This window comes from Crocuta crocuta, unplaced genomic scaffold (genome assembly GCF_008692635.1).
Source record: "Crocuta crocuta isolate KB4526 unplaced genomic scaffold, BGI_CrCroc_1.0 scaffold243, whole genome shotgun sequence".
Lineage (NCBI taxonomy): Eukaryota > Metazoa > Chordata > Mammalia > Carnivora > Hyaenidae > Crocuta > Crocuta crocuta.
Genome location: NW_027529596.1, coordinates 4,652,271 through 4,664,558, shown reverse-complemented (window position 1 = coordinate 4,664,558; position 12,288 = coordinate 4,652,271). Strand labels below are relative to the sequence as shown.

Genomic DNA, 12,288 nt, shown 5'->3' with positions numbered 1-12,288 from the left:
CTTTTTTTTTTTTTTTTTTTTTTTTTTTTTTTTTTTTTTGCCTCATGGTGGTGGAGGCCATCATTCTCCAGTCTTTGTTAGGCATACAAGTTGATTTCCCCTCAAACTATTTCGTAGCCTTCATTCCTACTGGTAAAATATCTGGTATAAATCATATTTACTACTCTTTTTATGTTATCATTTCTATAAGTTCACTTTCGCTAAAAGTTTTTAGGGTCTTGTCTACTTCCAATGTTATGAAAAAATTTGATGTGTCTTTGAGACTTTTTTATGGTTTGCCCATGGACTGATAGACTTTAATCATTTAGAAATGTATGCCCTTGGGGCACCTGGGTGGCTCAGTTAAGTGTCCGACGTCAGCTCAGGTCATGATCATGATCTCAGAGTTCGTGAGTTTGAGCCCTGCATCAGGCTCTGGGCTGAACGTTTGCTCAGAGCCTGGAGCCTGCTTCAGATTCTGTGTCTCCCTCTCTCTCTGCCTCTCCTCCACTCGTACTCTGTCTCTCAAAAATAAATAAATGTAAAAAATAAAATAAATAGAAATGTATGCCCTTTAAAAATAAATAAAATAAGAAATGTATGCCATTCAGTTCTTAGAAATTTTGCTTCATAATCTATTTTATAATTTCTTCCTGTCCGATTTTGGTTCTCTCTGGAACTCTCATAATTGGATTTTGAATATTTTAGGTAAATCCTCTAACTTCATACTTTTTTTGCTCACATTTGTCATGCTTTTTTCCTACTTTCAGAGCCATCCCTTTTTTCTCCCTCTGAGATTTTGAGATACCACCTCCCGCGATACATCCTTCATGCATCAACTTTTCAATGATCATTTCAGTTTCTTTAGATTCATTCTGTGTTGCAAATTACTGCATTTGAACTTCTAGATCACTATCTCAGTTTCTGGCTTTGCCAGTCCTCTATTATATTGCCTTCATGAAATTCATATTTGGGATCTTTTTAATTTTGAAGAGCTCTTTTTTGTTCTTAGATGATTCTTTTGAAGTATCTTCTCAAATGTCCTTAAGAATTCCTGTTTCTTCCATTTGGTTAGCCTCACTGGTAGCCATATGCTTTTTCTTCTTGGCATGCCTCTTCTAAGCTATCAATTTGTGTTAGATGAAGGACCATGTTCAACATACGCAGGCTGGTTACCCAGAAGCCTGACAGATTGGGCTCTGGAGTCTTCTGTCATTACTGAACCTGTAAGGTAAGGTAAATGGAATGATTTGGGCTTTGCCCAGATGAAGCAAACCTCCTCCAAAGCTGCCGGGTCCCTATCCTTCCTGGTATTACAACAGCACTGGAATCTGACAGGTCTTCTCCTTCCAGTGAACACTGCTACAGAAACAGAAGCCTCAGGAGTGGCCCCCAATCCCCGCTTTCCATTTTGGTGTCCATGTAAATAGTCATGTGACCTCAGCATGGTGGGGTAAGAGAGAGGAAGCCATAAGCATTTGCTCTGGATCAGCCTCCAGATCTTATCATGTTTTAGGATAACTGATGACCATTAAAGATCATGTTTTTGCTTTTCTGTTTTCAGTGTGGAATTTTTCTGTTTCTTAATGCAAAATTGAGTTAACTATAAGCAAGTTTTATTTTTAAGCATATTTTTTTAAATTTTAAGCCTAATGATTCCTTAAATCAACCATTCCTATAAATAGCTTGCCCATTGGACTGTCAGGCAATTCCTTAGAATCGAATTCCTTAGAAGCAGAATATTCTAACTGTATGAAAAATATGGAGAGGAAAGACACACCTAGAAACTCCCCTGTGAGCTCCAAACCTGTGGACTAAAAAGCAAAGTATCAAAGGCAACCTATGAAAAGATTCCATAACATGGTTTTGACAGTATTTGAATAGAGATGTTAAAACCAGAAGTGGAACACCCATTGAAGACTCACTTTTTCTATAATTGATCATCTTAAAATTTGTCTGAATATCACTCACTGAATGATTTGAAAACAGAGATATGTCATGATAGCTAATTTTTACCCTTCAGTGTTCCCTTTAACTTTTAAGCCCAATGGATTTCAAAATGTTGCTGAGTTATCTGTGCTGGTTTTATTAAAGTCCCCAAAAATGGGCTAGCTCTGACCTTTTCATTACTCACACAAGTTAATATATTCAGAAGAAGTGCTTGATCAATAAGACAAATTTCTGCTGCAAAATTTGCTTTCAGGATGCATCTGAAAACCTTTCCAGAAATCTATAAGTATTGATACTGATGCATTTCCTTTTGATATGCACTCAAGGCTCATTAATAATCTGTTCCAAAGCTGGTGATAAACTCATATTTTATAATGCTATGGAGGATGCATACACATTTCATGAAATATTTAAGGACAAGACAGTAGTAAATACTAAATTCAGGATAGTTGTTGATTCAGAGGAAAGTGGCAAGGATGTCAGATCAAGCATAAATACACACATGTTGATGCCGATTTCTCACCCTTGGGACTGTTGACGTTTGGGGATTTGTCCTGTGTATTACAGGATGTTCAGCATCCCTGAGCTCTAGCCACTGGATGCTAATAGCCGTTTGTTTGCCAGTTCTGACAACCAAGATGTTGCTACATGTTTCTGAGGGTAGGGGAACAGAATCACCATTGATTGGGAAGTTCTGGGTTTTTTAAAAAAATGTTTATTTATTTATTTTGAGAGAGTGTGTGGAAGGGGCAGAGAGAGAGAGAGAGAGAGAGAGAGAGAGAATCCTAAGCAGGCTTCTCGCTGTCAGCTCAGAGTCCAGTGTGGGGCTCCAACTCATGAACCGTAAGATCATGACCTGAGCTGAAATCAAGAGTCAAACGCTCAACCCAGTGAGCCACCCAGGCATCCCGAAGTAGTGACTTTAATCAGAATGGTAAGGTTCTAGTTTTTAGTAAAGGAGAAAGTTCACAGGTGTCCATTGGTAGATGGTGCTTCATTATTTACCCACACATTACATGTATTCTCTCAAATGTATAAATGTTATAAGATTTACTAAGGCTGCTGATAATCTTCATGCAACAGGTGATTTTCTGGAAACAAATTTGGAGCTAGCTTCTGTGTGATCTTCATCCCGATGATTCAGGGAGAATGTGGAACTTTATTTTTCACTTCTTAACCACAGGGCACTAGCATATTTCCTATTGTCTCGTTATGATGAATGCTTTGACAGGGTGTTTATTTTAAATCTTCAAAATTTGAAACACTTAATCATGCAGTTTGGGCAACTGTCACTTGCTAAAAATTGCATGGCTTTTGGGCCTGAATATTTTAGTCAAATATTAAAAATACACATATAAAGGGTGTAGGACTTCTGGAATTATGTGTGCATAAAATAAAGTCCAATCTTATAAGAATAATTAAGTACTGCATAAATTATAAGTACATAACTTATAAGAGTAAGTTAGTAGAGAATCAGAACCCCTCTAAAACCAGTGTAAATAACAACAATGTATCCTAAGGCTCTAGAGGAGCTCAAGGTGAGAAGTGATGATGGGGTTGGGGGATGTGACTACCACGTGCTTTCCTCACTTTCACTTCCTTCTCTTGCGGCCATGTTGTCTTTTCCATTCTTATTATCTCTTGCTCTCTCCCTTGAGGCTTGCTTTCTCCTCTTCCTCATTTATGTGAACTTGGAAAGTCAGGGCAACCTCCATCTGTGCGTGACTCTCCAGCACAACTTCTTTTAATTAACTTACTTTGTGACTCACTATTGAGGCAATTGTATTGGCTCAGCATTGGTCAGGTGCCTACACTTGGTTTAAATGGCTGTGGCCAGATAGAGACTAAATAGGCTCACATGGTCCCTTGACTGTCTTATTCCGCATCACACGGGTGCATCTGGCACTCTAAGAGGACACTGGGGTGGCATCTAGGTGACTTTGTCAGTGGGCGTTTGACTTCAGCTCAGGCCGTGATCTCACAGTTTATGAGTTCGAGCCCCACACTGGGCTCACTGCAGTCAGCACAGAGCCCACTTCGGATCCTCTCTCCCTCCCCCCTTCTGTCCCTCCCCCACTCATGCACTCTCTCAAAAATAAATAAAATATTAAAAAATATAAAGAGGGTATTGGCTGGGAAGAAATGACACACATCTCAGCTACATCTAACATCAACTAACAAAAATATCCTGTGAAGATTTTGTTTCCCTTCCATGAGAGACCAAAAGAGAGAGCCACTAGATACATAGTAGATACACCTGGATTATATAAATCTAAGCATAGGTAACTCTTCTTATCTATTATTAGAATTAAAAATCTAATTCTTCAACCATATGCCTTCTAAAGTTGCTCATTTCCCCCTTGAGTTCTCTTCCTTATGTGTAAGGGTATGTGAGCATCCCAAGGATAAACCTCTCCAGAAGCCCTAACGTTCTGTTTTGAAAGCACTAGTTTTATATTACTCCAGAGAGAACAACACATCCCTGGAGCTTCAAACTGGAGATGGCAAATAATTCTTTAGTATTTTAGATTGGAATGGGTATTCTGAGATGATCAATTAGCTACCCATCAACAAATGTCTAGTATTATTTGCAAACCTGTTTGTGATCAAAATTGGAGTGTAAAGATTTTTAAGTTGATGATAAAGTAGAACTACAAACGTTGTCCTGCCCTGGGGATCACATCATAGGCACAGCTGGAATGGTGGCCCCCACGGGTCTGCCTCACAGGAAAGTAGGGGCAGCCCTGAGGTGCTCTTGGGTGCTGTAATCCACAGCTGCCTCACACATGAGGAACAGTGAGGTTCTCTGAAATCTGACAATGAAGCAAACATTAGGGTCTCTGTAAATGAGCAATGTTGTGGGTGAGGTAGTTGTCAATTCCACTGAATGGGATATCGGACAGATCTATGATAAGCACACTGAATGCTGCCAAGTCTTCTCCGAGGAAGCCTTTCGAGAATCCACACATGTTTAAGTGTGTGGCTATGCAGTCAACTTGATTCTCCAAGGTAGTAGTGTTCATTTCTAGTTCATTATGAGAGCATACTTTTTCCTTTAAATAATTTTGAATTAATATATAACGTTTTAGCCACTATTTTAATTTTTTCTATTAATAAGTTTCTGTGGCATGTTTTCTTCATTGAAATTATCCACGAGATAAAGTGCAGGAGTCTCTGGCTTATACCATAAGATAACAATTTTGGTAAAACTGTAAAGAAATTAAATTCCCTTGAAACCAGGAGCATTCTCTTAAATTTCAACAGAGCATCTCTGTTAAGGCTCAAAGTAGTTGTAATTAGCAGTTTGGGATTTCCTGATTTTACAGTGTTTCACTTTCCAAGAAGAATGTAAAACACACCACTTTCTCTTGATCAGTGTGGCCAGTTAGGACCAGAACTCATGAGCCACAATAGCTTGTTTGTAGCTCTTCCAAAGACTTAGATACCATGAGGGTATTTTATAAGCAACTATAAAAACAAGTTCATATTCTTGATTTATCACTCTGGGCATCTAGAAACACTATTTGGAATTGCCGATAACTCCTATTACCCGTTACTTAAACAAACAGATGATCCGGCTGAAGTGGGAGGGTCTCCGGAGATTAGCTCCCCACCCCCCAACCTCGGAAGCCGGAAGCCGCCAGCCAGCGGTCCCGGTCACGGTGTGCCAAGGTTGCTGTGATGAGCATTTCATTGGCATCCTGGGGCCCCTACACAGTGGGTCACGGGCTGCAAACAGGCTGAAAGAATAAAAAATGAAATCTAGGGAAATCCCTGTTAAAAATGAAATCTAGGGAAATCCCTGTTAAAAATGAAATCTAGGGAAACAAAGATTGGCTAATCAAACTGAACTCATTACATTTTCAAAGTGTTGAAAAAAATATTTACTTGAGTCAACCCAGCTTTTAAGGTTATTTTGTAGGGGCGCCTGGGTGGCTCAGTCAGTTAAGCATCTGACTTCAACTCAGGTCATGATCTCACAGTTGGTGGGTTCGAGCCCCGCATGGGGCTCTGTGCTGACAGCTCAGAGCCTGGAGCCTGCTTCAGATTCTGTGTCTCCCTCTCTCTCTGCCCATCCTCTGCTCATCCTCTGTCTCTTTCTCAAAGATAAAATAAAAACATTAAAAATATATATATTTTGTAATCTTAAAGGCTAATATTTTTAAATATTAACTATTACAAACTTCGTGTTTTCTAAAATATAAGAATATAGACATTTTTAAATTTTAAATATTAAAAATTTTAAATACACAAAAATAAATGTGACCATCTTTGCCAATTCAGATTCTAGCATAATGCTAAAAAATGAACTCGAATCTAGTTTGTGCACATAATGCCACTACTGCACTAAGTAGTACATTAAAGACTTTTGTGATTAAATATGTTTTAGTCAGAAAACTTTGGATTTTAACCATACCTTTCTGATACATATAAAAAGACAGTAGGGAGGCACCTGGGTGGCTTAGTAGGTTGCGTGTCTGACTTCAGCTCAGGTCATGATCTCACGGTTCATAGGTTCAAGCCCCACATCAGACTCTGTGCTGACAGCTCAGAGCCTTTAGTCTCCTTTGGATTCTGAGTCTCCCTCTCTCTCTGCTGTCCCCCACTCACGCTGTCTCTCTCTGTCTCTCAAAATTAAACATTAAAATTTTTAAAAAATCAGTAGGATGAGGCTAATCTCTGTAACCAATCAACGAAGATATTTTCTAAGTGCATGTAAAATAAATTATTTTAAGCTAAACATTGAATTATATGCCTGTAATAAACAGGGACATGTTGGATATGACTTACTGTTAGGTAGAAAATAAAAGCCTAGGTCTTCTTTTTTTAATTTTTTTTAATGTTTTATTTATTTATGAGAGAGAGAGAGCAGGGGAGGGTCAGAGAGAGAGGGAGACACAGAATCCGAAACAGGCTCCAGGTTCTGAGCTAGCTGTCAGCACAAAGCCTGACACAGGACTCAAACCCACGAACTGTGAGATCATGACCTTAGCTGAAGTTGGACACTTAACTGACTGAGCCACCCAGGTGCCCCGAGCCTAGGTCTTCTTTAGAGATAGATGGAGGATGGATCCATCTGGGACTGAGCCACCCAGATGCCCCAAAGAGATCATTCTTAGTGGGAAACTGATATTCCACAAACTATATGCAGGCAACTATTTTTCCAGCTGCACCATCAAACATTTTCAGCTGATTTAGGACACCACGTCCAGTTGTTTGTTGTATGCTGAAATGGGGAAAACACATCTCCTGTGAGGCTGCTGTAGCCCAGCCATGTTGGGCTGGGTAAACGCGGTGTCAAGTGGACGGCTGTTACTATTACTACCTGTTGCTTGATGTCTGCACACGGCTCCAGCGCTTTTGCACACGTGGCCATGACCCCCGGCAGAACTGTGAAGCCATTCATGCCCTTGGCCTTCACTTGGAGTTCCCCGATACAGCCACGGGGGCTCCCCTCGTGACCTTTCAGATACTCAGTGCCCCCTTGCTGTGTGAACAGTCCCAACTGTTTTAAATATTACACTTCATTTGTGGACCTGAACTTGGCTCAGCCACTTTAGGTCTTGTGTTTCTACTGTCATGTAACACAGTGTGTGGTATATACCAGGTTTCTGGTGTTTCTCTGTATATATCACATATATATATGGTATATATCTGGTATATATCAGTAAATGTTTGCTGACAGAAAGTTTCTGTTCCTTTACAGAATAATTATAGGCCTCAGTAAGTAACTGTGGAGGCTCTGACTAGAGCATCACAGAAGCCCCATGATCCTGAAATCACACTCTTTGGGCTAAAGTACCAAATAAAGTAATGGAGTACTTTGAGGGCAGTGGCTGTGCAATGTGGTATCAAGAGGTCAAAAGGGATGGTCCCAGGCCCCCTCCCACAGGCCCAGGGTTCCCTCTAGCGGACCAGTGGGCTGGGGCACCAGCAGAACTGAATGAGAACAGATAGGGATTTAAGAATGAATAAACAATCCAGGGCAAAGTAGCAATTGGTTGTGGGTCAAATTTCAGGCACAGTGTTCCAGACCAGGAGGTGAGAGCCGGCTAGGGTCACAGAGGGTTCCAGTTGTTTCTGGTCAGAATAAGGAAGCAGGTGAACAAAAAACTAATAATCCAGTGAAGAAATGTGCAGAAGATATGAACAGACACTTCTCCAAAGAGGACATCCAGATGGCCAACAGACACAGGAAACAATGCCCAGCGTCCCTCATCGTCAGGGAAATACAAATCAAAACCACACTGAGATTCCACCTCATGCCAGTCAGAATGGCTAAAATGAGCAAATCAGAGAACTCTAGATGCTGGCGAGGATGTGGAGAAACGGGCACCCTCCCACACTGTTGGTGGGAATGTATACTGGTGCAGCCCCTCTGGAAAACAGTGGGGAGGTTCCTCAAAAAATTGACAACAGAACTCCCCTATGACCCAGCAATAGCACTGCTAGGAATTTACACAAGGGATACAGGGGTGCTGATGTACAGGGGCACGTGTACCCCAATGTTCATAGCAGCACTCTCAACAATAGCTAAAATATGGGAAGAGCCCAAGTGTCCATCAACGGACGAATGGATCAAGGAGATGTGGTTTATCTATACTATAGAATACTACATGGCAATGAGAAAGAATGAAATCTGGCCATTTGTAGCAACATGGATGGACCTTGAGGGTGTTATGCTGAGTGAAATAAGTCAGGCAGAGAAGGACAGATACCATATGTTTGCACATATAGGTGGATTAGGAGGAACTTAATGGAGAACCATGAGGAAGAAGAAGGGGAAAAATAGTTGGGGAGAGGGAGGGAGGCAAACCATGAGAGACTCTTGAATGCCGAGAACAAACTGAGGGCTGATGGGGGAGGGGGAGAGGGGAAGGAGGGTGATGGGCATGGAGGAGGGCACTTGTGGGGATGAGCACTGGGTATTATATGGAAACCAACTTGACAATAAACTATTTAAGGAAAAAAAGAAAAAAAAAGAAGGCAAGTGAAGGCTTGGCTAGAGACACCTGTTGACACAAAGACCACATCTGCTCTTCCTTCCACAGATGGGAAGATGCTTCCTTCCTTGCTGCTCAGTCTGGCGCTGTTGAAGGGCATGGCCGGAGAAAGTGGCCTGGATCTCTGTGGTCGATTGGCTTGTGTCCCCCCGAAAAAGTGTTGGAGACCTTATGCCTGGTCCCTTGGAATGTGACCTTATTCGGAAAGAAGGGTTGTGGGGATATAACTAGTTAAGATGAGGTCATACTGGAGTGAGGTGGGCCCTTCATCCAACAGGATTCGTGTCCTTAACAGCACAAGAGAAAACTAGACACACAAAGGGGGAGACTCCACGTGACAACAGAGGTGGGCCCGCGGTGGAACATCAGAGATTGCCCAGAAGGTGGGAAGAGACGAATAGGGACTGTCCCCTGCAGGCTCCCCTGCCGGCACCTTGGTTCTGGAGTTGCAACTGAGGGAGAATCGGTTTCCATTGTTCTAATCCAATCGCTGTGTTACGGCAGCCGCAGGAAAAGGGACACGTCCCCAAAGACACCTGGGGGCCCTGGCAGCTGTGTCGTTGGGGGATATGGGGGCCCACACTGTCCGTGCAGATGTGAGTCTCTCCAGAATTACAGTGGTAACTACACACTCTGGACATGGAGAGCCTGCTCTACCAACTATTTGTCCTCTGGGGCCTGTAGCCATTTTGGATGGGACTATTTCGGGGTGGCTAGAGGCCGAGGAGGTCTGCCTGCACGCGTGCTTCCCCCCGTCCTGCACCAGCCCTGAAGCCTCTCCCGGCGTCCTGCCTTGGGGCCCAGGAGCACCCTTTACCTTTCGCGAGAGTCACAGGTGAAGTTTGTATGTAAACCGCTCCTCCTTCCTGATGTTCTGGAATATAGCCTTAGCACACGTGCCACATCTCCCTCTGCTAACAAAGACGCTGGCAAGTAGGCCACCAAGAATCCATCCTCTTCATCACTATCGAATGTCTGAAAGCAAAACAGCCTACTTCAGGGAACATATGCATAGGGATCTGTTCTTTTAAAGAAGGGGACATTTAGAAGAATATACTTAAATGTAATTGCATTCAGGCTTCCAGTCAGGGAATGACCAAGTCAGAGGAATAAAAGGCACAGCATAGGGAACACAGTCAGTGGTGTTTTAGTAGCATTGCACAGCGACAGCTGGCAGCTACACTTGGGGGAAGCACGGTGGAATGTAGAGGCTTGTTGAATCACGGTGTTGTACACCTGACACTAAGGTGTCAACTCTACCCAAATAAAAACCAGTAAATAGACTTAATGCATTCAATGGACTATATGTTCGTTTTGAGAAGTTGCAAATGGATAGCCCTAAGGGAGCAATATGGGACAGCATGACAATTACAACACATCATTCTCAGGACAGGTACTGAAGGGATGTGTCAGGGCCTCAGTCGGTTGAGCGTCCAACTATTGGTTTTGGCTCAGGTCCTAATCTCATGGTTTGTGAGTTCGAGACCCACATGGGGCTCCATGCTGACAGTGGGGAGCCTGCTTGGGATTCTCTCTCTCCCCCTCTCTCTGCCCCTCTCCTGCTCACTCTCTCTGTCTCTCTCTTTCATAAATAAATAAATACACTCTAAAAAAAATTAAACAGTTACTAAAATTTAAGGGCACCGGGTGGCTCATCGGTTGAGCATCCAACTTTGGCTCAGGTCATGATCTCACGTTTTTGTGAGTTCAAGACCCACATCAGGCTCCCTGCTGTCAGTATGGAGCCTGGAGCCTGCTTCGAAGACTATGTCCTCTTCCCTGCCTCTCCCCCACTCTCTCTCTCTCTCAAAAATAAATAAAACATTAAAAAAACTAAATTAAGCTCTTAAAATGTGTTTTTGGGTTTCAACAGTATCTGAGTGACCTAGTTTACCATCCGTGGTTGCATTTTTGTAAGGCTTGCATAATCATTGCTTAAATTAACCATCGGATTAAGAAAGGCCAGTAGGAGGCCAAATCCAAATTGAGACATGAAGAGGGAAAATGAAGAAGTAAAAGCAATTGAAAGGTCAGGGGTGAAAATAATGTATAGGAAGGATGAGAACGGCAATTTCTTGCTAAGGAGGGCTGTAATACTAAACAGGATGATCCTTTTATTGATTGCAAATCTGTGTGAAAATTACTCCAAAAGGAAAAGAGTTTGGGGCATGTATCTCACCATCTGGGTGGTAAATGGTGAACCGGGATTTGAACCACATCTGACTGGAGAAGCCACGGTTCTTTTCTCTTGTGGATGCTAGAGCCTCCTCTGCCCAGGTTTGGGTGTAATTCTTATTATTTTCCTTTTGGATTCTTTTGAGAACAAAGTAACTCCTGGAGGGCCTTCTGGACACCACAGTAATGTCAATATTTGGCCTCCCCGAAAACCGTTTGCAATCAGTGCAAACCATGAGTATTGTTGCTGGTAGATGTCTGATATCACTCTCAAGGCCTTGGCCCTGAGGCTGACCGGGATCTCCTTGATCTCCCCAGGAGCGGAGGTGACCTACATGAACATGACTGCCTACAACAAGGGCCGGCTACAGTCCTCCTTCTGGATCGTGGACAAGCAGCATGTTTACATCGGCAGTGCGGGCTTGGACTGGCAGTCGCTGGGGCAGGTAATCTTACCACGTTACATAGACTCTGAGTTCCCTGGGCATCAGAGGTGCCAGCTCCGTAAAGCACTTGGGCACCTGTACTGTGGTTGTGGGAAGTAAAACCTACAGCACTCATTATTTTTAACTGTGTAGTTTTAACAGTCTCACCTCTATTTAATGTAAAATGAGAAACCTTTCTGTGACAGCATCATCTGCCCCCAGATGCTGCCGTTGCATCTGTGCTTTTGTAATTCACATGCTACCCCAGATTCTGGAGAGTAGGATGGCGTGTAATTTATGGTACCCGAACCTAAGTGTTCAGCATGGGATCACAGAATCTGTGAGATAGAAAAAAGCATAACTTCAGCAGAGGGTAGTATGTTTGAAAGAGTAATCCTTTGTGTTGTTCCTTTAATAAATATTAATACGAGGATGTCATCTTCCTCTTTGTGAATAATTTGCTTAAATATCTTAAAGATGCACTTGAGAAATCTGTAATGTTCAGGTATTTATTTGTGCCAGGGCTATCCACAGAGGATTGCAAATCACCTTCTTCCCACCAGTCAGCTGGTGGTGGGAAGTTCTCCATCCTTGGGTGCATAGGAAGACTCGCTGATCAACCGTGCATGCTAAGCAGCTCATCCATGCTTTTAGCTAAGCTCTTTTAACATCCAGATCACTGAAATTACCAAGCGAATTGTACTACGTTTCTTACAGGAAAGAAAGCAGGGATGTGCAGATCGACACAGGGCCTT

The 12,288-nt window shown here is 42.5% G+C and overlaps 1 protein-coding gene and 1 long non-coding RNA gene across 4 annotated transcripts in view; one reads left to right on the top strand and one right to left on the bottom strand.

Moving 5' to 3' along the window:
• Positions 1–12,288, top strand: part of PLD5 (phospholipase D family member 5) — a 223,965-nt gene that overhangs the window by 102,560 nt on the left and 109,117 nt on the right. For all 3 annotated transcript variants that reach the window (XM_077761806.1, XM_077761804.1, XM_077761805.1), the window contains exon 4: positions 11,427–11,554. In XM_077761806.1, coding sequence (XP_077617932.1) covers positions 11,427–11,554 — 128 coding nt within the window. The remainder of the gene's footprint in view (positions 1–11,426; positions 11,555–12,288) is intronic.
• Positions 9,759–12,288, bottom strand: part of LOC144229721 (uncharacterized) — an 8,913-nt gene continuing 6,383 nt past the window's right edge. Inside the window, exon 3 of the long non-coding RNA XR_013334572.1 lies at positions 9,759–9,908. This is a non-coding gene — a long non-coding RNA (uncharacterized LOC144229721). The remainder of the gene's footprint in view (positions 9,909–12,288) is intronic.